Below are 24323 nucleotides of genomic sequence, written 5' to 3'. Positions count from 1 at the left end.
CAAAGTGTGTTTGATTTTGTTGAATTGACGTATGTTTTAGAACCGTATCAGTTGGAAATTCTGTCCTAACCACAAGCCAAGTTTTAACGATTTTTAAAAATGAAACTCAACTCAGAAACTTACGCAAGAATTTTGTTGTTGTTGGGTTCTTTCCTTTGTTTGTTTTTGTCTTTTAAGATAGTGTCTCACTGAGCCGGCATGGTGGCACACACCTTTAATCCCAGCACTCAGGAGGCAGAGGCAGGGGAATTTCTGAGTTCGAGGCCAGCCTGGTCTACAAAGTGAGTTCTAGGACAGCCAGAGCTACACAGAGAAACCCTGTCTCGAAAAAAAAAAAAAAAAAAAAAAAGATAGTGTCTCACTATGTACCCCTGTCTGGCCTGGAACTCACTGTGTACATCAGGCTAGTCTTGAACTCACAGAAATAGACATCTCTGCCTCTCACACTCTGGAATTATGCGCACCTATGTAAGCATTTTTTAATTGAGTTGTTTTATTTGGTCATTGTTGTTTTGTATTTGTTTTGTTTTGAGACAGGGCTGGTGTATCCCTGGCTGGCTTCGGATTTGATGTACAGCCAGGGCTGACCCTGACCTTGCTCTTACCCCACAGTGCTCAGATGACAAGCATGTGTTACTATGCCTGGTTCAACTAGTAATTTTTTTAAATTTAATTATTTATTATGTGTAAGTACACTGTAGCTGTCTTCAGACACCCCAGAAGAGGGCATCAGATCTCATTTTGGATGGGTGTGAACTACCATGTGGTTGCTGGGATTTGAACTCGGTACCTTCAGAATAGCAGTCAGTGCTCTTAACCACTGAGTCATCTCTCCAGCCCTCAACTAGTAATTTTTAAAGTGATCCTGACAATACAATCCTAAAACCTACTAATAAGCAGTAGGAAAATATCAAGAGTCCTTGCTTTCTATAATTAAAACATTGTGCTTCTAAAAGCAAAAAAACATATGTACGCTAGGAAACACTGCTGCTCATAAATTGGTGTTCTCTTATGGGAGCTGAGGTGTTCTTGCAGCAATGATTGGTTGGTGTTATTTGGTATGACTTCATGCACAATGTAAAGTGTGCCAGTTTCTGTAAAAAAAAAAAAAAAAAAGGATTCAGGGAGCTTGTACAATAAAAACATAGGTGAGCTCTCCGTTCATTACACATTTGATTTTGAATTAATTAATTTTAGCCATGCCTGTGGATAAACCTCTTACTGTTGTTAGACAGTAAAATCTTAGTCATTTGAGTCTACCAATGAAGACTCAGGAACCAGATGCCTGCCGGCTCAGAATCAGAGAAAGCACCCAGTTGCCTTCTGCCTCAAGGCTGTTTCCCACCAACAATACCCCTCTCTCAATAAACCTTCTTCAAACTGAATGTCCCTCCTTCTACTTCCTGTGTGACTCTTCCTGTGTGACAGATTTTACAGAGTTTTTTTACCTTTTAATTTTACTCTTTCACTTAATTACTTTACATCCTGAAAACTTTGTAGAGTTTTAATCTTAGCCAATACGCTTACAAATCTTGATTATGGACATTTTACACAATAGTTTTACAAATCTTGAGGTAAGCTTTATACCTTAGCAAAAGTTGTGAGCCATAATGTAGTTGGGGGGGGATTGAACTCAGGACCTATGGAAGAGCAACCAGTGCTCTTAACTGCTGAGGCATCTCTCTAGCACCCCAGGACCAGCTTTTAATTGTCACTGGACAGCACAAAACAACAGTTTAATGCCACTCATACCTAAAGACACCTGGATCCCTGTAGAACTGAATCCATTAAGCTAAGAACAAAGAACGCCTGTAGAAAAGAAACTTCTGAGTCCTGGCTATAGACTAAGATGCTGCAGGAAGGAGCTGAGAGACACACCAGCTAGCCAGGAGCCGGGGCGGGGCGGGGCGGGGCGGGGCGGAGCCGGGGCGGGGCGGAGCCGGGGCGGGGCGGAGCCGGGGCGGGGCGGGGCATGCTTCAGTTTCCCTGCTCCTTTTGCTTTCTCTCCCTATGGTCAAGCTCTGGGCTCCCACGTGTAACAAACACAGATCCATCAATGGCGACTTAAAAGACAGAACGTTTGTAGCATTTGTGTGTGTGCTGGGGAGACAAAAACAAACAGGGCTCGGAGCTGAAAAAAGAGAAATAGGGACTACCTTTCCATTTTCCTGATGGCTCACAGTACTTGTAAAAGTGCCGAATAGTATTAGAATCTAGGGTGCCCTTGAGTGGCCCTTTGGATCGATTAGATATTGAGGGAGGGCCCTTCCGATTGGGTGTCAGGTGGAGAGGCTAGAGGTCTTCTAAAAGGAAGAATGAGGGGATGGAAGACACTGTTCCCATGGATGAGTCCAGGGCATCCTGAGGACTCAGGGAGGACCAGGGGAAGACCCAAGCCATTCCTGGATCACTGCACTCAATGGGGGATTGGCCTGGCTAAGCTGGAAGAGAGACTTGGTACCAGGGCTATTTTTTTGCAGGCTGGAAGGTAAGGTCAGAAACGGAGCTTGAGGGATGTCCTCATCCCCAGGAAAGTATTGGAGTCACAGAAGCCAAGCTGTCCCACAGGAGCTGTGAGAACACGGGCTGCTCTGAAGGGAAGGTGGGTGAAGCGGGCTGGAAGGGACATACATGACCGACCACCCAGTTGAGTCTAAGAAAACATTGTAGGCCCAAGGGTGGGGGATGGGGTCAGGTGAAAGACTTAGAGTTAGACTTCTGACCTGAATCAGAGGCAGCCCTCAAGGAGGGTGATGTTCCTCATTTGTGCTTAGTATAGAACACAGCCTAATACTCCAGTGTTCTTCATTAGTCTGTTATCATGTCAAGCTATGTCAGGAAATCACACAGATATATTTGTGTCTCCGAATTTTAGTAACTAAATTTAAAAGGTGTATCAGTTTTGTTGCCTTTAATTTTCCAACTAATCCAAATTTTACCTGGTAGATGTCTCCCATTGGCAACCACAATTTTCTTTTTTAGGTGTTTTGGCAAATGGTTCTTATATAACTCAGAATTGTTCTTGAAGTTTCTATATATCTGAGGATGGCTTTGAACTCCTGATCACCCTGTCTCTAATCTCCCAAGTGCTCGAACTCAGAAATCTGCCTGCCTCTGCCTCTGCCTCCTGAGTGCTGGGATTAACGGTGTGCACCACCATGCCCAGCCTATTTGGGTTTTCTAAGCCTGACCCCGCTCCAGAAAAAGGAAATGGAAACTTTTTCATTCCTAGGAAATGTATTTATCCCTAGGCCTTAAACGAGGTCTGTTCCCAAACTATCACTTAATTTAACTGGTTTATACTAACCTAAGTCTACCACATGGCTGGCTACCTAGCTTCAGTTTCATAAGTTCAACTTCTTCTGAGTCCAGATGGTGAACCTTTTGCCTAACTGCCTCTTTCCTAGAGTTCCCGTCTCGTCTCAGAATACCCAAGTTCTACCTCCTGTCTTTGCTATAGGACATCAGCTTTTTATTTTATCTAATCATAATGTATATTTGGCAGGCAGGGAAGGACAGAGACTCATCTTAACACAGTGCATATAAACAATTTCTCTACATTATTCCAATCTTACTTCTTGCAGAATGAAATGTAGGTTACAGAATAGCTAATAAAGAGCTAAAGAGGCAGAGAAATCATACAAATACACTTACTGAAGGGGGTTAGCTTTTATTGAAGCCCGTCACCTTACACAGCTATGTTGACACACACCTGGGTCCCAAGCTTACTAGGTCTTGATGAGTGGAAATTCTAGTGGACAGCTTTCAAGAAAGTAGACTGCTGTGATAATGGGTCAGGGACACCATCGTATCCCAGTACTAGGGGCCCCCTATCATCATGTGATCCATTTGCGGAGTTTTTTTAGCATTCACTGGTCTGGTGCCCAGTGTGGTCTGAGCCCCTGTGGTTTGTGCCAGACAGGTGGTATTATCTATGCACACAAACAAAATGCAAAGTCATGCAGCCTTTGTACTCAGAACTTAGTCACTCAGAGCAAAGCAAGGCTTGAAAGCCGCTCTATTATACAAAGTAACAGAGCAGAACATGACCTGATCTCCTCCTCATTCCCAGGTCAGTCCTTAGGGGGATCGGGATCGCAAGGCACAGTGTGGTAGTGTAGGCAGGGGCAGGCAGGTCACAGGATCCAGCTCGCTGCTTTCTTCCGTTTGCATGTTTGTCCATTCCTGAGGTTTTGAGTGTAGAGTGCATGGAGACCTGAACCAGCCCAAGACAATGCTGGGTCTTCCTAAATGTCCCTGCTTGGTCTTGGGACACCTGACTGGCAGCTTTAACTTACATGGCCTGAAGTGGCTTCTTACTCTTCTTGGGTCCTGTGAACGATGAGCATTTCATTATAAATGGCCATGCTCTCTCCAGAAGGGATAGCCTTCTGCCTTTATTGAAGCCACCACCCTGTGATGCAGGTCCTGTCTGAAACTGAATCTCTAGCTCCACCAGAAATATGAGAGCAGCTTCGACCAGTGCCTGTGATTTGACTTCATGAACAGATAGATGGGTCAAACTGAAGCTGGGGTTGCTAAGTAAGTGATATGGTTGTCCCATTGAAGGTTATATACTTCATCACTTGTCTAGATGTGTCCTCTTGGGCCCTTGGCTGGCTTGGAAGATCTGCAGCTTTCCCAGATATGTGTGTGTGTGTCAGCTGTGGCCAGTTTTCGTCAGTCTAGCAACAGTATAAAGAAAAGCCGCTTGTTTTGACTCATGCTTCTGGTTCAAGGTCAAGGGGCCAAATTTGGCATGAACAAAATTCTGAAGCACCTTGTGGTGAGAGATAGGGAGTGGTGTGTGTGTGTGTGTATGTGTGTGTGTGTGTGTGTATGTGTGTGTGTGTGTGTGTATGACCCTCTTCTCATAAAGCCACCAGAATGTAACCATGGGAACCGCACCTGACAGTTTCACAGTTTCACATAATCCTCACCCATTCCCAAAGGTTCGACTGGGGTTTTTTGTTTGTGTGTTTGTCTTTGCTTTTCTGAGACAGAATCTCTGTCCTGGTTTATGGAGCTCCCTATATAGATCAGACTGATTTCAGACCCACAGAATATTGGGATTGAAGACATGTTAGAATTAAGATGCTTTTACTCTCACAATGTAATTAAATGTCAACCACAGAAACTTTGGAACCTATTCAACAACAACAACAACAACAACAACACCACACACACACACACACACACACACACACAGTCTCCATCTCTCTCCACACGTTCTTTTACTTTTTCTATTAATTTATATATGTGACTACACCGTCTCAGTTAAATCTCATTACAGATGGTTGTGAGCCAGCATGTGGGTGCTGGGAACTGAAGAACCTCTGCAAGAGCAGTCGGTGCTCTTAACCACTGAGCCATCTCTCAAGACCCCTTCATCTCTCCACATGTTTTTATCTCTTAGTCTGTCTTCACCTCTCCCCCACCCCCAAGAAGGACCCAAACTGAAGGCATTTTTGGATAAAACTTCCATTTTGGGATCAAATAAAGTTTAAGTTCCAGAGAGCTCCCTGGGTAACTGGCATCCTGCTTGCCAGAAAGAGACATATATGTATGTGGATACCTGGTATCCTGGTTGACAAGTTGAGACATGAAAGCTAGGCAAATTGCCCCACCATAGTTAAATAACCCAACCAATGGGAACAGGATCAATGTGCTACAAAGGGGCTGGAGAGATGGCTCAGCAGTTAAGAACACTGACTGCTCTTCCAGAGATCCTGAGTACCATTCCCAGCTACCACACAGTGGCTCAGAACCATCTGTAGTGTAATCAGATGCCTTCTTCTGGTGTGTCCAAACAAATGAATAAATCTTAAAAAACAAATTCTGGCTCAGAATGGCAGCTCAGCTCTGGAGTCTGCTCTGCAGCCCCAACTGATCAATAGCAGCCCGAGTAGAATAAATGTTTGTTATCTTCTGCTTAAATACTTAAAGTTGGATGTTCAATGACACGTCGGCTCCCGGGGCGATTTGGCTATTCTGTTGTTCTGACTGGACGGGGTTTTTGTTGTTGTTGTTGTTTTTTGGGTTTTTCGAGACAGGGTTTCTCTGTATAGTCCTGGCTGTCCTGGAACTCACTTTGTAGACCAGGCTGGCCTTGAACTCAGAAATCCACCTGCCTCTGCTGCCCAAGTGCTAAAGTCATGTGCCACCACCGCCCAGCTTAGACTGGACAGTTTTTGCTGCCCAATTCAAATAAAGATCTTGCTTTGCTCAACAATTGTGACTGCTTAGGTTGTTTTGAATTTTTGGATTCAAATTCTCTCTCTCTCTCTCTCTCTCTCTCTCTCTCTCTCTCTCATGTGTTTATGTCTTTTCTTTTGTAATCTTACTGTGTATCTCTCTCTGAGTCTGTCTTCATGTCTCTTGGTCTCCATATATTGGTCTGTCTGATTCTTCCCGTCTCTTTGTATCTCCATTGTCTCTGTATATCTGTATTTCTCTGAGTTTTCCATATATCCTTGTGTGTTTTTGTCTCACTCTTATCTTCATACGTTTTTTGTTGTTCTTGTTTTGTTTTTTTGAGACTGGATTTCTGTGTGTAACTGGCAAGAGCTGTGTAGGAAAGGCTATGGCAAGCAACTGAGTTTTCTGGTGTTCACCACTGGTTTGCCTGGCTACAGTGGCTGTGCTCTGAGAGGCATGGACCCCAGAGACTTTGTCTCAGGACTGCTTCTCGATGCTGATATGCCCTTCTTACCACTATTACATAGCCTAATGATTCTTGGCTATCAGCCAGCCCCATTGGGCAAACTTCCTGCAGATCATTATGAAAATGTACTTTCATGTAATAATGCTGATTACATAAACTAGTAATTTCATAATTCCTGATAGTGATTTTAAAGAATTCCTGAGTTGATTCAAGTAATTTTAAGCCCCCTGTAGAATTAAAAAGCTGCAAATAGAGCTCTGTGTCACAAACTACTTGCACTAGAAGAAAATTACGGGCCGGGTGTGGTGGCGCATACCTTTAATCCCAGCACTTAGGAGGCAGAGGCAGGCGGATTTCTGAGTTCTTGGCCAGCCTGGTCTACAGTGTGAGTTCCACTGATATACAGAGAAACCCTGTCTCCCATCCCCACCACCCCCCCAAAAAAAAAGAAAAAAAGAAAATTATGCTTGGTACAATTAATGATCAAGACATTCATTCTAGGTCCGGTCCAAGGATGAGGCCACAGGTGTCCAGAAGGATAAGGGAAGGCCATGTGAAACTATTGTTTTGAACTTACAATAAGCTTATAGAAAGATACATTACTTTGAATTTATAATCTACATTATGTTGTAACTCCCTTTATGTAACATTTTATCTGTGAGGTAATTTTATAAAGAACTTTTTTGTCGAAGAAGCTATAAAAGACTGAGAGAAAAAACAAAGTGTGGCTGCTGGGGCTTTCCTCCATCTACCAAATGTGTATATGTGTATGTATGTATGTATGTCTGTATATATGTCTGTATGTATATATATATATATATATATATATATATATATATATATATATATATATATATATATATATATATCTGCTGACTGTATGTGTATATATGTCTGTCTGTGCAGTATGTATATATGTCTGTCTATATGTACATATGTACAAATATATGTTGGTATATGTGTATGTGTACATATATGCATGTGTACATGTGAAGTGAAACTGGTGTTCCAGCCCAGCAGAATGTGTGTGTGTGTGTGTGTGTGGGTGTGTGTGTGCGTGCACACATTACTTTTTCCTCTGTCCTTTTCTTTTTTTTTTTTAAAGATTTGTTTACTATATATAAGTACAAACACACTGTAGCTGTCTTCAGACACATCAGAAAAGTGCATCAGATCCCATTACAGATGGTTGTGAGCCACCATATGGTGGCTGGGAATTGAACTGAGGACCTCAGGAAGAGCAGTCAGTGCTCTTAACCGCTGAGCCATCTCTCTAGCCCTATCCTTTTCTTTCTTACTGGCTCATGAAGAGTTATTGAGTCCCAAGCTCCAGTGAGTAAAGAGCCCAAGTAGTTAAGTTTCTTTTACTAATTAATCCCCTTTTGCTATCAGCAGGAGTCAACTGCCAAAAGCCATCAGCTTCTGTGCCCCACCTCAGTATTTGAAAGTCAAGGCAGCCCTGGCTGTCCTGGAATTCACTTTGTAGACTAGGATAGCTTCCCACTCAGTGTTTGGCCTGCCTCTGACACTCCCCTCGCCCCTCTCTGTGCCTGGACCTAAAGGCATATGCCACCACACCCCGTCATCTTCATAAGTGTGTCTTTGTGCCAGTATAGCTGTCTGCTTTCCTGCCCATGCCGCTCGAGTGATGATATTAAAGGTGTGCACCACACCTGGCTTTTGTTGTTTTAGACAGAGTCTTTTATTTTCTGTTTATAGACTTTCTTCACTTTGGGTCTTTCTGGAACATAATGTAATGGAAGGGCTGCTGCTGGTGATGAAGGGGCTTAAGGAGCTGGGAGGGACAAATCCAACATAGGGTCTGGGCAGGCAGTGGTATAGCCTGGAACCTCACTGAGTGCTGCTTAGACACCATGCTTAGTCCTCTAGCAACGTCTAAAAGGGCTGGTGGGATCCCTCTCTAAATCCTCCCTCTCTCCTCTTCTATCTTTGCCTCCTGAAGGCAAGGTCAAGGCTCTAATGTCAACAGTCTTTGGATGGCCTTGGGAGCAGGTCTCTAACACTCCTAATGATTAAGCCATCCTCTCTGGCTTAGAGCCTTAGGGCAGTGCTGGGTCTAACTCCTAGGCCATGGAAGGGATTCAGGCTCTGAACAAGGAGGCAGTTATAAGTGCTGGGAAGTGAAGCTTCACCCACAACGAGCAGCTTTTGGTCCAGGGATGCTGGCACCTGGGTAGGAGAGACATTTCCCTTCACAAACTAAAGCCCCAGGTACTGGGTATGATCTAGCAAACAATAGCCATTATTGCCATGTCAGTGGCTTCCAGAAGCCTTCTGACTAAATCTGTGATTAGCAGTCCCAGGGAGAGTGCTAATGGCAGTGAGGTAGGGAGGTAAAAAGTACAAACAGAGCAGGCAATGACCGCCTGGGGCCTGGGCTTATAAGGGCCACTGGCTGGCTTTATCCAGCCCAGAGCTGTGTTTGTCTTGAGAGCTTTGCTGGGATGTAGACAGGGCAGGGTGAGGGATGCATAGAAGCAAGCACCATAGTGGTTTCGTGGTTTCCTTCAGTTTGTGTACATTTGTAGCACTCAACAGGCTCTTGACACACAGGCAGGAGGCTGGTGTGCCAGTGCCTACACCATCAGGCTTCTAGGGGCTGGAAGAAATTTGCCTGGCTTACAGATACCGCTTGACCTAGTTGAATGAATGAAGGGTGAGGGACAAATGGCTTTCCTCACCCCCTTGCAGCAATGGGACTCTTGGGACTTCCACTTTGGTCTCAGGATCTTCCTGATGACAGTACAGACTGACTTGAGGACACTCCCCTGAGAGGCTGCCAAGCCTCTCAGAGTCTTTGGCCTTGGTAGTCACCAGTCTATACCAGCTTTGGGCACTACATGTGACCTCTTTGCAGAGGTGACTGTGCCCCCGACTCTTACGATACCATACTATATTTCGTTAAGAGTGAGCCAGGTGCCCACGCCAGGGCCATGGTGCTATCAATCAGGGTAACAGTATCTCTTGTAGATAAGGTGACCTCTGGAGATACCCTGGAGTTGAGCCAGAAGAAAGCTGTTACTTAACTCAATTTTTTTTAAACAAGTTTATTTATTGAAAGAATCTGAAAATAGTAATAAGGCCTTCATTAACAATTAACAAAATTTTAAGATATTAACAATATGAAACATTAAGAATTTACGTGAAAACTCCATGTGTTCTAGATCAGTCTGGTGGCAGCTGCTTCTAGATTTGTCAACACTTGCTTTTGAGATGCGTGGCACACACTTCAGACCCTGCTCTCCTCTGGATCATAGCAGAGGCCTGCTGTGCTCAGTCACAGATGAACAGCACAGACCGTGGGGACGAGTCACCATGATAACAGCACTGAACCCAGACCACTTAGGGCTCCATGGGTGCTCAGTAGGTCCTGACTTTAACAGGTAGGAAAGCTCAGTGGGTTTGGTTCTACAGCAGCTGACTGACAAACCTTTCCTAGAAGCAGGAGACAAAAGCCAGTCAAAGGACAGGCAGTCCTTCCTTCCGACTCCTGCTGCAAGAGGTGAGGACAAAACTGAAAGTAGCTAGCGAGCTGAGACGACGTGGCTGACCACTGACTCCACAAAGGCTCTAGGGCGTGTGTGGCACTCACGGCCTGTGTGGCACTCACGTGCTAATGTTACTTGCATTACATGGCTCCATGCATCTCGCACACAGGCTCCATATGGCTGCTGTTCAGATGGAATCAAACCTAAGATTCTTATGGAAGGAGAGCGGGCCCACGAGCCTGATGTCAATAGTGAGCTGGTCTCAAAACCCTTGTGGCCACTGTGTAAGGGAGGAGTGGAAGCACAGAGCCCTGTCCTGGACACAATGTAAACACTGGACAACAGGCAGTCCCCTCTAAATCTTCACAAAGTGTGTACAAGAAAATATGTACATAATCACTTCAGAAAGTTTAAAATAACCTCTAAAAAGTGTATACAGGATTGAAACTGTCCCCAGGGGCTGCTGCCCTGTTGTGTGAGGAATGTGAGGTTGTTGGATGGCTGTGCCAAGTGTTGCCTCTGTCTGCTCTGGAAGGAGTCAGAGGTCTGGGGGCCAGACTGAGAGGGACCTAGCCATCTCCAGAAACACAAAAAGCAAGCTTGCCTTGCCCACCCATAGCAAAGCTGCCAGGGGGAAAGGTACAGGCCCTGTGGAAAAGCACTGCAGTTAAAAGAAGATTTCTGGCTGAGACATTTATTTCAGTATCAAAAGGAAGATCAATTCATTCTGACCCCCTCAGAATTTCAACAGACTGATTTATGGGAATTCCTGACCTGGGAATCTCAGGGGGATACGGGGGCCCATGGGAGAGATGTAGGACACCCAGCCCAGTTCTCATTTTGCTTTTTTAGAAATGAAAAAGAGGTTTTAAAAACATTAAAAAGCTGATCTGTTCTGCAAAAGGCAGACCCAAGCTCTCCCAGCAAGGCAGGCAGGACATAGATGCCTGGACAGCCATGTGGTTTGTCAAGGCTAGGTCAGCCAGAAGGCCAGCAGGAGAGCAAGAGAAGGAAGGCCCCCAAGAGCTTGAGGGTCTGCGCAGGTTGGAAGCTGGGAAATGTAGTCTAGCTGTCCTCCTCATCCTCTGGAAAGTGAGCTTGCTTCTTTCGAACATTCCAGTGCAGACACTGGGCAAGGCTCTCGAACCAGTCACTCACAGGGTCGCACACACAGATGGAGGGCAGCGGGTAGCAGGAGGTGGTAATGCTGATGCTTTGGTGGGAAAGAGAAATTTGTTTGGGTAAACAAAGTGCCTTTCCAAGTAACAAAATGCTCTCCCTATGCCAAAGCTCTCTCCCAGGGCCTCGCTTTGTCTAAATGCAAGCAGCTACTTTGGATCCTTAAAAGGATGGCCAGACTCCAGGTCTCTGACTCCAAGGGACCGAGGCAACTTCTTCCAGAGGTGAGGCAGGGTGGGGATTGGTGGAAAACCAGGCAAAGACACAAGCAGCTCTGCTGGCCATCCTAGGTCTTGTGGTAGACCGCACTTAGCTGGATAACAGCACACCCACACATCCACGAAGATGCGGGGTCTAGCCTGAATAGGTGCGTTTGGCTGTTTCTGAGGCTGTGCAGTGGTGGGCTCGCGGCCAGCCGTAGACCTTTCCCCTTTAGATACAGCAGGTTCAACAGGCAGCACCACAGCCTTACTGGAGGTGACGCACCCTACATCCAGGCTGAGACCAGTCCTATCTTTGTGTGTATAACAAGAACCTAGGAACAGGGCCTTGCTGCAAGCCTACTGCATCTGTACATGACCATGCTTTTGTAACAGGCCACCCACTAGTGACTAATTCCACCTGAGGGAAGACATGGACTCAGCCATGCCCTGCCTTGCAGTTCCAAACCTGTCTCCATGGCGGATTTCCTGTCTCTTCCGTCCATCAAAAGACACCCATGCCGTGTTCCTGGCTTCCGGTGACAGCATAATCTAAAGGGGTGGAGCAGGAACAGAAGTGGGCTCCAGGCTGGAAGGGTGTGTTCCCAGGACACTCTGGGCCCTTCAGAGTTCCTGCACGATACAACTTTAGCCTCATTTTGGTGTTCTAAGAATAGTTGAAACCTCCCATACATATGGTCACTAGAACTTACACTAGTAACTAGTTAACTAGCCTAAGTGGCCTGGGATGGAGGGAGGTTAGAGAAAAATGAAGTTGATGGTGGGCACTGGGAAGTCTGCCGGAGATCAGGTCAGAGGCTTTGAGGATCAGACCAATCAGGAGTCTTTGCTTACACGAAGACACTTATGCCATGCCCTCCTAATGGGGACCGTCTCCATCTCTTGCAACTCAAGAGTCCTGCACAGAGGGCTGGCCAGCTCTCTGTGCCGTCAGAGACCATGGACAGATGCAGAGCCCGTCTGCTTTAGGTTCTAGGTACACTAACAGGTGGGGCTCACATGTGAGGGTTCTGGGAGGGAGACTTTGGAGATGGCAGGTGCTAAGGTAGTAACAACTGTGTTCTGCTAGCCTAGGGTCAAAAGACTCACAGATCAGAGGAGACAGAGAGGGACTGCTCTGACCTTCAGCTCGACCCCTGCAGGGACCACGATAGGCCGGAATGACAGCGAGTGGGGGCAGATGGGTGTAACCATGATGGCCGGCACGTTGGGGTGGACCATGGAGGCCCCGGCTGCAGCTGCATATGCTGTGCTGCCCGTCGGGGTGGACACGATCACTCCTGGCAGGGACAGGGTGTAGGCATCATTTTGGGCCCATGTGGGGTTCTTGGGTCCCTAACTGCAACATGGCCTTACCATCGCCCTGCACAGTAGTGATAAGGTGTCCATCCAGGTAGACATCCACGTTGGACAGATATGAGGAGGGGCCTCTGTCGATCACCACTTCATTTAAGACCTGGAGGGAAAGGAAGGCCGTGGCACTGCACTCAGGGAGCGAGGTCATGGCTAGGGTTGCTATCAGAAGCTCTGAAGGCTCACCACAAGTTTCTCATCCTGGTGTCAGGGATTCCAGCCCCGAGTTCACCCCACTCTGGTCCCCTCCTTGGGAGTTGAAGTTAGGCAGCTTGGGAACTTTCCACAGACCTGGTATTGCATAGCCTGTTTTCCGCCCTCTGTGTCCAGACCATTTTCACTGAGGCCGTTGTGGATGGCTGTCTTCTTGTCTCTGGGCTCTTTCACCACCCTGACCTTCAGCCGGCTCCTCAGGATGACAGCGGCATTCCCTGCGGTCAGCAGGGTCCAGCTCAGGGAGGCCGGGGCCACCTCCAAGGAAGCTGAGACCCTTCCCTTTCTAAGTCAGTGACCATCAGTGCCTTTCATCAAAGCCACCCTGAGCAGCCCATGCGCTGCTGGACTCCCACTTTAGTACGGAATGTTTGAAACATCTGAAATTTAGAAATTCCCAAATCTTGAAACTGCATCATTAAATAAAAAAAATTAAACAAACAAACAAACAAAACCCAAAACCAGGGGCAGAGACATGACTCAGGGTTAAAGAACGCTGCCTGCTTTTAAAGAAGACCCAGTCTCAATCCCTAGTTCTCATCTGTTGGGTAACAACCATCTGTAAGTCCAGTCCCAGTGGACCACACACCTCCATGGGCACCAGGCACACAGTGAGTGCACAGACATATTGTAGGCAGAATACCCATACACATAAAACTGAAAAACAAAATAAACCCCACAGCAACAACAACCATCTCATCAAGTAGGAGCTGTTAGGGGAGATCCAGGATGCTCCAACTTACCCTCTATCACCTGATTCACTTGGGATTGGAAGTTCTCAAAGTTGAAGGGGGTCAGAAAGCCCAGGGATCCAAGGTGGAAGGCCATGACAGGAGGCACACTGCCCTGTGGGTGATTGAGACCAGGTGGTATTGCTGGACTACCCAGGAACTACCAAACTGTCAATAGTTGTACATCTTGGGGATGGGTGGGCATGAGCCAAGCAAGAGTTAGAAGAGCCAGAGCAGGGCAAGCAGGCCACCTTCCAAAGCAGTGAGAAAAGGGTGGGAAGGGCCAAAAAAGAAACAAAATCAAGAGGACCCGACCAGTTTACTGGTCACACAGCAAAGATCTGGCCAGTACCAGATACAAGGCTATGACTGGGGCGACCATGCCCATAAGGCTAGAAGGTAGGCAGACTTGGAAAGTTGGGGATGGTTTAGGCCCCATCTAAATACAAATGGGGCTGAGCATAAAACTAAGGTTTAAAGTACAAGTTGCCTATAGTCCTTGGACAGAAACTTCTGCAGCAAAGCAGGTGTGGCATCTTGCCAAAACCCCAAACTCCTCTCCCATCCCCAGTTCCACACAGCTAAGATGGGCTCTGCCCTGGCATCTCACCAGACCAGAGGGTACTGTCCACCTCCACCCCACTCCCTGCAGCACCATGCCCATGTTCTAGCATACCACAGGTTAGGTCCTGCCTTACTGTGGGTGAGGCCCAAGGTCCCCTTGCTGTCCTTACCTGCCTGCAGCTTTGGTTTCTAGGCTACGTCTGTAGTGCTAGGTCAGGAGGGGTCTTCCCACTTTCTCCCTCCTCAGCCACCCCTGACACTGACAGGGGCGCCCACTCATCTCTTCTCACCCAGGAGACCAGTCACTTGCCTTATCTGCAAACCTGCTCTACTGCTAATAATTGGACTGAAAAAAATCTCCATCTCCTTAGATCAGTGGCTCTCAACCTTCTTAAAGCTGCAGCCCACCACCCCACTTTTAATTTTTTTGTTTTTTTGAGACAGGGTTTCTCTGTATAGCCCTGGCTGTCCTGGAACTCACTCTGTAGACCCGGCTGGCCTCAAACTCAGAGATCTGCCTGCCTCTGCCTCCCAAGTGCTGGGATTAAAGGCGTGCGCCACCACCGCCTGGCTTCTGCAGCCCTTTAACATTATTTTCGGTGCTACTTCATCGCTGTCTCTTGCTATCGTTAAGCATCGTAATGTAAGAATCCGTGTCCCTGATGGTCTCAGGTGATCTCTGTGAAGATGCTGCCTTTGAGTAAGAATAGAACACTAAGGAGCTTGTGGCTTCCTGGTATGAAGCTGCGTGATGAAGGTAGGGATACTTACACAGAAAGCACCTCCTCACACTGTACCCCAAAATACAACACCCTAAAACATAGCCTTACCTGGAAAAGTGAGGAGGCATAGAGCAAGGTGCCATCTCCTCCAAGGCATATGATGAAGTCTATCTGGTTGGAAATGTCATCATAGTCTAGAAGACAAACACAGAATGTGGGAACTGTTGTCACACAAACCCTAAAGATACCAAGAGGCAGAGTGCTAATGGCTTCTGCCACCTGAGGGGCTCAAGTCACCTTCACGGAACGTGCAGAACTTCTTCTTCACTGGTCCAAAGTTTTCATCACTCACTATAGCAGGGTCTTCCAGAACTTTCTTTTCCACATACACGATCATGTTGTTTTCCTGCAAGCAGAGAATGCATGGGAGCCCCTGCCAGCCCATCAGGCCCTCACCAGTGCAGTCCAGGTCATGCTGGCTTTTCCACTTTGGGAAGGTGTGAAAAAAGACGTTTTCTTGGCTAGCAAGTCATTTCCATTTCTCAGGTCATCGCACTGCAGTCAAGAACACTGCTACTCAGGGTATCATAGAGGCTTTTTCCCAAACAGGCTCTTCTAAGCCCAGTGGCTCTGGGTTTTGAGGGAGCTGAAGTCATATACTGAAGGGCCACAGGACTTTGAGGTGCAATTTTTAGCCTTAGATTTCCAGAGGTGGCACCTCTGGGGGGGTGACTAGGAGTAAAGCCATCAGGGTAGAGCCACACCACTGCGTTCTTGTGGCTTTACAGAAAGAAGGAAAAGCCAGAAGATATCTGTACACATATTTGAGAACACACTATCTCTTGACAAATGCTGTCCTATGCCTTGGGGCTCTGCAGGGAAGATGGCCATCATCAGATGTGGCACCTGGACTTTGCATCTTCAAAATCACAGGCTAAAACAAACCTCTCTTTCTTAAAACTTACCCAGACAAGGGAGATGTGCTATTAGCAGCATCAAAGGGATTGAGGTGAGGGTTAAGTGCTGCAACAAGACTCAGGAGGTAGTGTGTTGGAGGGTCTGAGGTCAGGAGGGCAATGTCCTCATGAACACGTGACACAGTACAGGGCTCCTCCATCAGGGGTTTCTGAGCCCCCCAGCACTACAGGCTGCTAAGTATCTTTTAGGATGCTTCAGACATCTAAGTAAAAGGCCTGTTGAGTTCTTGGCTCTGCCACCCTGGCCAAGTCTCTTCCCAATGCCAGAGTAGGATGCATCAACCCAAGCCTGGACCAGATCCTGCTTGCCTTACCTCCATGAGGTATATGCAGAGCTCTTTGAAGGGCTGCAGTAAGCTGGCATCTCGGATCTTTTTGATGACAAGCACACTCTTGGGAGACTTGTTCCATGTCAACCGTTGACTTGCAGGGTCCTGGATGTGCCTTTGGGGAGAGAAAAGAGCTCATACCAGCAGTTGTCTTTTCCTTGAGGAATTTGGAAAAATAAAAATAGCCACAAACCAGAAAAAAGGAGAACTACATTGCCAACTATATGTACACCGTCAGCACTGGCTGCCATCAGGGATAGCTGTCAGCCAACCTGCAGCCACATACCAGGAACACAATGGTTCTAGAGCAACTGTCCTTAGCTGCCAGTAGACCTTGAAGACCCACCCTGCCCAGCCACTGTCTGCAAGACTTTGGCCATATCCTCTTGGGCACCCTGCTTGCCAACTGTACCTATAATCATCTTCATGGGCCAGATCACATGTATTATGGTGGGGACAGAGATGGCATAAAGCAACAGAGAGGAAATCCTAGGCTACCTGTCAGCCTATAGAGGACATCTGTTCCTCATAGAACCTAGAACAGCTGGATTCAAGACTCTGTCCTGGGTCTACTATGGACCATTTCCAGTCCCAGGACCCTTCAGAACATGTGTTTCCTTTGATGAACCTACCTGGAGGGTGTATGGCCTACCTCTTTATGCTACTGTATAAACTTAGCTGAGTCTTATTTATTAATTAAAATCAATATAAGTATTAGTTAAACTAATAATAATTAAAATTAATAATTATTATTAATTTTTTGAAAGAGGTACTTAGTATGTGGCCTCGACTGGCTTGGAACGTATTATACAGACCAAGTTAGCCTCAAATTCATAGAGATCTACCTGTTTTCCCTCCTGAGTGTTGAGATTAAAGGCATGACCTGGTACCATGCCTGGCCTAGTAAATCTTCATTTCTGAAGTCCAACACAATTTCCCCAATTATGAAATGTGTTCTAGCAGTCTGTGAGAACCCACAACCAACCTTCAAAATTATGACACAAAGTACTGAAAGCCTCAGAGGCCACTAGTGGTCAAAGCACTCACCTGTTACTGGCATTTCTGGGAGGGGAGAGGCCGCTCATCGCTGCCTCTCTGAGCCTCCACCTTCTAGGAGACAGCAGGCACATCCCCAGCATTGCAGTGTTCCCTCACCACACACACACACAGCCCTGTCTGGCCACCATGCTCCTAGCTGTGTATTACACTGAGTTTAATTTTTGTATCCTCAAAACTGAAAGCAAAATGTCGAAGACTTGTCAAGGTCCTATAGCAGTGTTCTCTAAACTATGAAATCAAATAAACAAAAACATAGACTCCCTTCTGACTACATGGCCCTTCTGCCTCATCATCTGGTTTAAAAATGAAAAAACACAAGGTTAACTATTAAGAGCAAAGAGGGCCAGTCTCAGCTCCCTGCTCCTAAAGAAGGGCCAGGACCACCTGCCTAGCAGCCCTGGCAGGGCAGTGCCCAGGCCAGGCAGTGCCCAGGCCGCTGAGAACCAGGAGCATGGAAAAGGCAGGCCCGCCCACAGGGAGGCGGTCGCAGGCCACCGGCAGGTGAAAGGGCTGCAGGTGAAAGGAGATCACTCCCTAAACTTACCAGACTCCGGGTTCCAGAGAATGTGGGTGGATCATAGACCTCTGCCCCACTACAGAGCTCCAAGCCCACACCCTGTGTCCAGCAGCCAGCCTATCCTGCCCATGTGTGGGTTATGACTGCCTCAGGCAGGCCCAGCCCAAGACTCTTTCAGCCCCAAAGCTCAGCAGGGTTCAGCATGTGTCACCAGCATTATTATATGCAGGCCAAGGCCTCCCTGTGACCACAAACCAGCTCAACTTCCTGTTGTGTCATCTACAGAGGAATGGTGACCATTCCAGGAAGTCTGGGATTCAGGTGCCATGTGGAGCTGACAGGCTCATGGCCTGTCAGAACCAGCTCTGAGTGATCTGCTGTGCCAGCCAAGGATGCATGGCCACTGTGCCATACAACAGAGGTTGGCATCCCCGTAAGGAAAACACAGTCTCAAAGTAATGAGGAAACGAAAACTCCTCCTAAGTCCTCCATGCTGCCTCGGGAATACTTGATACTTGATACTTGGCAAACGTATAAAGCCCTCTTTTTTATTTTTTATTTATTTATTTATTTTTTTGAGACAGGGTTTCATTGTGTAGCCCTGGCTGTCCTGGAACTTACTCTAGACCAGGCTGGCCTCGAACTCAGAAATCCTGCCTCTGCCTCCCAAGTGCTGGGATTAAAGGCGTGCGCCACCAATGCCCCATAAGGCCCTCATTTTTATAACATAGGTGTTACACTGACATATAGAGGTATACAGAGATGCAGGTGACAGAGCTGTACCTCAGAGCCTAGAACAAATGGTCCCAGGCAGAGCAGAGAAAGGTGCCTGTCTAGACATTAACCCATAGTCCTAAAGTTCTCTCACTTGCACTTTCTGGTCTCAGAGAACGGCCTGCAGGCATTTTGTGTCCTGGCCTAAATAACTGATATCTAAGTAAAAACTGGCTGTGGGGGGCTGGAGAGATAGCTCAGCGACTAGGAGTGCATACTACTCCCCCAGCCTTGGGAGGCAAAGACAGTTGAATCTCTGAGTGTGAGACCAGACTGATCTAACAAACAAATTGAGTTCTAGGAGAGCCAGACTACCTAAAGAAACTATGACTTAAAACAAACAAAAAAAAAAAAAAAGGAAAAAAGGAAAAAAGGAGGTGGGGTTTACACTGCTCTTGATTTAGTTCCCAACACCCATATCTGGTAAAATCTGGAGTTACAATTGCCTGCAACTCCAGTTCCAGGGAGCCAAAAATATAATACAGTGTATTTACATATAATAAATAAATCTTTTTACAAAAAGATTTATTTATTTATTATATGTAAGTACACTGCAACTGTCTTCAGACACACCAGAAGAGGGAGTCAGATCTCATTACAGATGGTTGTGAGCCACCATGTGGTTGCTGGGATTTGAACTCTGGACCTTCGGAAGAGCAGTCGGGTGCTCTTACCCACTGAGCCATCTCACCAGCCCCCTAAATAAATCTTTAGAAATAAAATAAACAAGCAAAAACTGGCTGCTGTAGAGGCGTTAGGTAAGTGACAAAGCTAAGCTGTGCAGGAAGGGGCTGCAAGCAGCTGGTGGTTGGAAAATACAGGGGACCACTAGGATACTGGGAGGTGGTGGGCATGCATATGGGCACCAGACCAGGGACAGGAAGCAGGGGAGTGCCTAGAACTCTGGGTGATGGGGAGCTAGGGAGGGCCACACGTGGGACAGACAATGACACAGTGGATATTAGCAGAAGGCTTGGGGTTGGTGTAATTATGATTGCTGGATGCATGGATAAGAGAGTATACAACATGTCAAGATACAACATGTCAAGATACAACATGTCAAGAACCGTTGCTTCCAATGATATACATTTAGCAGCAACAGCAGCAGCAGCAGCAATAACTCACAACTCTGCTCTGTGAACTTGTAGGCCTTGGACAATTTTCCTCAAAAGCACTAATACTAGCATCCCTGCATCCCTAAGGGTGTAAACCATTACTGGGATTTACACCAACCCTGCAGCCAAGGTTCCTTTTAAGAGCAGTTCCTTGGATGGCCTGCAGGTGGCAGAAAAGCAAGGATGCGGTCTCCTCCAAGAGGAAGCTTGGAGCAGGGGGCTTCAACCAGGGTTGTGACCACTTTGGGGGCTGTATATCAGATATCCTACCCATGAGATATCTACACTGTAATTTGTAATACTAGGAAAATTACAGTTATGAAGTAGGAATGAAATAACTCTATGGTTGGGGGTCCCCACAACATGAGGAAGTGTATTAAAGGGTCGCAGCATAAGGGAGGATGAGGACCACTGCTGAGAGGGTCATACATAGCCTTGGGTCAGGTCTCTAATCCAGGCCAGAAAAAGGTGGTGCAGAGGGAAAACATTTATTCTTTGGAAATATCCAATGCTAACCAGAATTTGGGCTGACAGAGATAATGATCAGGTGTAACCCAGGAAGATACACTAACTGCTAAGGTCTCAGGGAGCTTGTGTTCCAGGGCGTTGTCCTAGCCAGCGACAGGATTGTGAGGAACACATAGGATGGGATGTGGCCAGTAGGAGAATGCATGCCTGTCAGAGGCAAGTCTTGGTCCCATCTCTAGCATGGCAAACCCACGGTTCAAACAAACAAATGAACAAAAAGAAGAATCTTTCAAGCAAGTAAAATCAGGTTAAAAAACAAAGAAAATTTGTATTTCTACAGGCTCACAACCATCTACAGTGGGATTTGATACCCTGTTCTCTTACGCAAGCATACATGCACATAGTGTGCTCATACACATACATACATATGTATGTACATACGTATGTAAGTACAAACATACATACATACATACATACATACATACATACATCTTTAAAAGAAGGAAAGACACAGAACACCAAGCAAGTCCCACTGATCCTATTTAACCTGTGCAGATGGTCACAGTCAGGGGACCCGGTCCCACGTGGCCACAGCCCTTAGCTCACCACTGCTTCTCTTTCTCCCTGGTTTATGTGTTTTTGGTTTTCAGACAGGGTCTGACTCTCGGCTGATATCTTACTAACAGCTCAAGCTGGCTCAGACTCGAGAGTCTCCTGCCTCAGACCGAGTGCCAAAGTATAGGTGTGTACCAAAACAGAAATTTGCCCCCTGCCTCTGGAAGCCATGGGAGAAACCACCAGCTAAAAGTCTCCACTTAGGATCTATGAACACAGTTGGCTTCTGAAACAACTCAGAACCCTGCACAGGGCAACCCCATAAAACTCCCAAGGAACACCCCTTCCCCTCAATTCTGGTAAACTCACATGATGGTCTGCGGGTTCTGCAGCACGCAGGCCTTTGGTCCAAATGTTGTCACTGGGCACGGTCCATGGAGAGAGCGGGTCCTCCTGTGGAGCACAGCGGAGACTGGTGTCAAAGTAGAAGGGGACAGTAAGCAAAACAGACATGCCCCTGTCAGACTCCAAGAAACCCAAGTGACAATAGCTCCATCATCCACAGCATTCACACGCGGGGCAGCAGATCCTGCCCTGGTCTGGGATGCTGCGCTGGAGCTCACGCTTGCCCAGGTTCCCTGGGACAGTACCGAGGCATGAAAACTGACCTGGACAGGTTCCCGTGGACACTGATCCTAAATCAGAGGAGGCACAAGTCTAGTAAGAGCCAGGAAAACACTGGCCTGGCATGAGCCAGGACCCAAGGCAGCACCTCTCAGCAGGTCTGTGGGCTATAATCGGGAGTCAAAACCTGGCACCACCCTCAATAATCTAGATGAACATTCTAGCAGAAATATTTTCTCTGGAGCACATGTGTGACAACACAGATACCAATTGAGCAACCCAGCCTTCCCTCCTAAAAAGTGACCCAGCCAGTTGAGCATCCAAACAAAGGTTCACTGCAGCCTGCCCTGACGAGGGACAGCAGCAGCCAGGCTCTCTATGCTTCTGGGCGATCAGGGCAAAGACCAAGACAGCATTGTGGTTGTTCATCTTGGGACACTCACTCAGGGCTCTGGGGCTTCACTAACTCCTCTTAGCCCAGAGAGAACACTGAGTTAGTAGAGTAGCCTTCAAACTTGCTTCCCTTCAGCTGCCTGTCTCCAAATCCACAAAATCTTCCAATGCTGATGACGCAGATGAAAGATTGCCCTGCCTCTGGGGGAGCAGGCAGTGTCCAGGGTCATGGAGCCCGGCCAGCCTGGCCAGCTGACAACTGGAGAGAAACCTGATTGCTGCAGGCCTTTCTGAGCTAGAGAAGTGTTAGAGTTTTACATAAAGCTTTCCCTTTTTTCTTCCTTTTTTATAACAGACCTCCCAATATGGCCCAGACTGGCCTTCAACTTGTGATCCCCCTGCCTCAGCCTTTTAAGATTACAAGTGTGAATCACTCACTAAGCCTGGGTTGTCTACATAGCCTTTAAAAGGTTATACAGAACATCACAAATATCAACTCATGTAGGAACTTAAAGGAACTAGGAAGAGAACTTAGGGCTTGCAGGAAATAAGAGTCAGCACCGGCCACCCTCTGTCCTCCTCGAAGGATAGTTGCACAGGCAAACTTGCTTGTACACTCATTGCTCCAGGACATCAGCCACCAGCTGCAGAAGCTGCTCTGACTTATGGCTACTTTCACAGGTCCAACATCCCCACAGAAACCAGAAACTCAGGCAATTATGTCCTAAGTCGGCAAGGCACAAACATAGTGGTGAGGCATAGGCACCGGAGGCCACCGTGATCAGCTGTGTACCCAGGGCAAAGGTGCTGGCCACCTAGCCTCTGCTGCAGCCATCTCACATAGAGCTTTCTACAAACAACTGCAGCAGCCACTCGTCCCTCTACCACTAAATGGGTGCTCTGTGAGATCACTCATCCTCACGGGAGAGACTGCCTGCCTGACTTTAAAGTGACTCCTCACCATCACATTTCACAGGTGTGATCCTTCTTCTGGAGTCAGTGTCAGTCTCTGGCAAGCTTCCATAAAAGACTTAGCGTGGTTATTGTCTCCAGGAATGAGAGTACCTCCTGATGTTAGTGGAACCTCATGCTTATCATGTGGCCTCCCCTTGAGGCTTTATGCAGCAGCAGTGGAAGGCAGTGGCCCACAACGTGTGCAAGAAAGTCTGCCCTTTGTGTAAGGAGCAGAGGCCTCTGGGTCACAACAGCTCCTCTTCCCCACCGGCACTTCTTTTGCTGAGCTCATCCATGCTCTCCTCTCAGCTCACCCAGCTCAGCTTGGCTCTGGCTGGGTGGCTCTGTGCTGAGGCAGAAAAGGAAAACATGGTGTGGCCTGTATTTCGTACATGCCAGTCGGTAACAAGTGTCCAGCACAAGTCTCGTGGACAGTGCTTCCCTCTGCTAAGGTCAGCACCACTTGGGCAGTGCCAAGCTCCACCCTACGGGCAAAACTCACACTAAGCAATGATGATCTGCCCTGATATCGGCTGTGTCCTCTGTAAGGATCCTAACACAGCATGAGAGGAAAAGGGGACACTCCTGGTCCTACCTGAACTCCTTGGTGCTGCCTAGGGCAGGTGAGGCTGACAGGCTCCGAGACTTGGCCCGGCCCCGGATAGGGTGATTGTAGCTCCAGGTCTCATCCCCATGACATGCTGAGCAGTTGTAGGAGGCTGAGTCGGCACTCAGCTCCTGACTCAGGTTCATCTTTTCTTGTTCCATTTCCATAGTTGATATGAGAAAAACTCTGGTGCCTTAATTTGATAAAAGAGAGCAAGTTACGTATACCAGCAGCAGTAACAAACATTCAGCACCATCCAGGGAAATGCTGGGTGTGATATCTGCTCTCACAAGACCTTCCACAAGATCCCTGTGGAAGGAGGGGAAGACTCCTGAGGCTCCTCCCTTCCCTGAAGGCGTATAAACAGTAAAGTCTGCCAGTTGGACTATGGTGGTACAGCTACCGCAATAAATTCACTCCTGGACTTGGTTGGGATCATTTGTCGCTGCCGTCTGTATCTGGGTGAAAAGAAAACAGACTCCCTAAGAAAAGGGGAAAAAAACCTGCCAGGTTCCCATTTTCCAGAGTTTTTGAAAATAGGCTACTTTCAGTCAGGCGGTGGTGGCGCCCACCTTTAATCCCAGCCCTCGGGAGGCAGAGGCAGGCAGATTTCTGAGTTAGAGGCCAGCCTGGTCTACAGAGTGAGTTCCAGGACAGCCAGGGCTATAAAGAGAAACCATGTATCAAAAAACCACCCCCCCCCCCCAAAAAAGGCTACTTTCACCTTAAAAATATTTAAGAACTCAGAATCCTTCCTGCTGTCGTTTTTCTACATTTTTGGAGACTGAATCCAGG

At 47.2% G+C, this 24323-nt stretch overlaps 1 protein-coding gene across 6 annotated transcripts in view; it reads right to left on the bottom strand.

Annotated features, from left to right (window-relative positions):
* Positions 1–9712: 9712 nt before the first annotated feature.
* The window catches only part of Nadk (NAD kinase), a 28621-nt gene continuing 14010 nt past the window's right edge, over positions 9713–24323 (bottom strand). For 2 of the 6 annotated variants that reach the window (NM_138671.3, NM_001159637.1), the window contains exons 2-12: positions 23517–23721; positions 21320–21403; positions 16448–16577; positions 15454–15562; positions 15265–15350; positions 13883–13985; positions 13218–13357; positions 12930–13029; positions 12696–12853; positions 12022–12104; positions 9713–11386 (exon numbers count right to left, since the gene is read on the bottom strand). In NM_138671.3, coding sequence (NP_619612.2) covers positions 11239–11386; positions 12022–12104; positions 12696–12853; positions 12930–13029; positions 13218–13357; positions 13883–13985; positions 15265–15350; positions 15454–15562; positions 16448–16577; positions 21320–21403; positions 23517–23695 — 1320 coding nt within the window. In that variant the 5' untranslated portion in view covers positions 23696–23721 and the 3' untranslated portion in view covers positions 9713–11238. Of the gene's footprint in view, positions 11387–12021; positions 12105–12695; positions 12854–12929; positions 13030–13217; positions 13358–13882; positions 13986–15264; positions 15351–15453; positions 15563–16447; positions 16578–21319; positions 21404–23516; positions 23722–23823; positions 23987–24323 lie in introns of all 6 variants that reach the window. The other 4 variants (XM_006538662.4, XM_006538663.4, NM_001355599.1 and 1 more) reach the window with 4 other exon arrangements.

The sequence above is a fragment of the Mus musculus genome, chromosome 4, assembly GCF_000001635.26.
Source record: "Mus musculus strain C57BL/6J chromosome 4, GRCm38.p6 C57BL/6J".
Classification (NCBI taxonomy): Eukaryota; Metazoa; Chordata; class Mammalia; order Rodentia; family Muridae; genus Mus; species Mus musculus.
The sequence above is the reverse complement of the archived record's forward strand: the minus strand, read 5'-3'. Positions and strand labels throughout refer to the sequence as shown.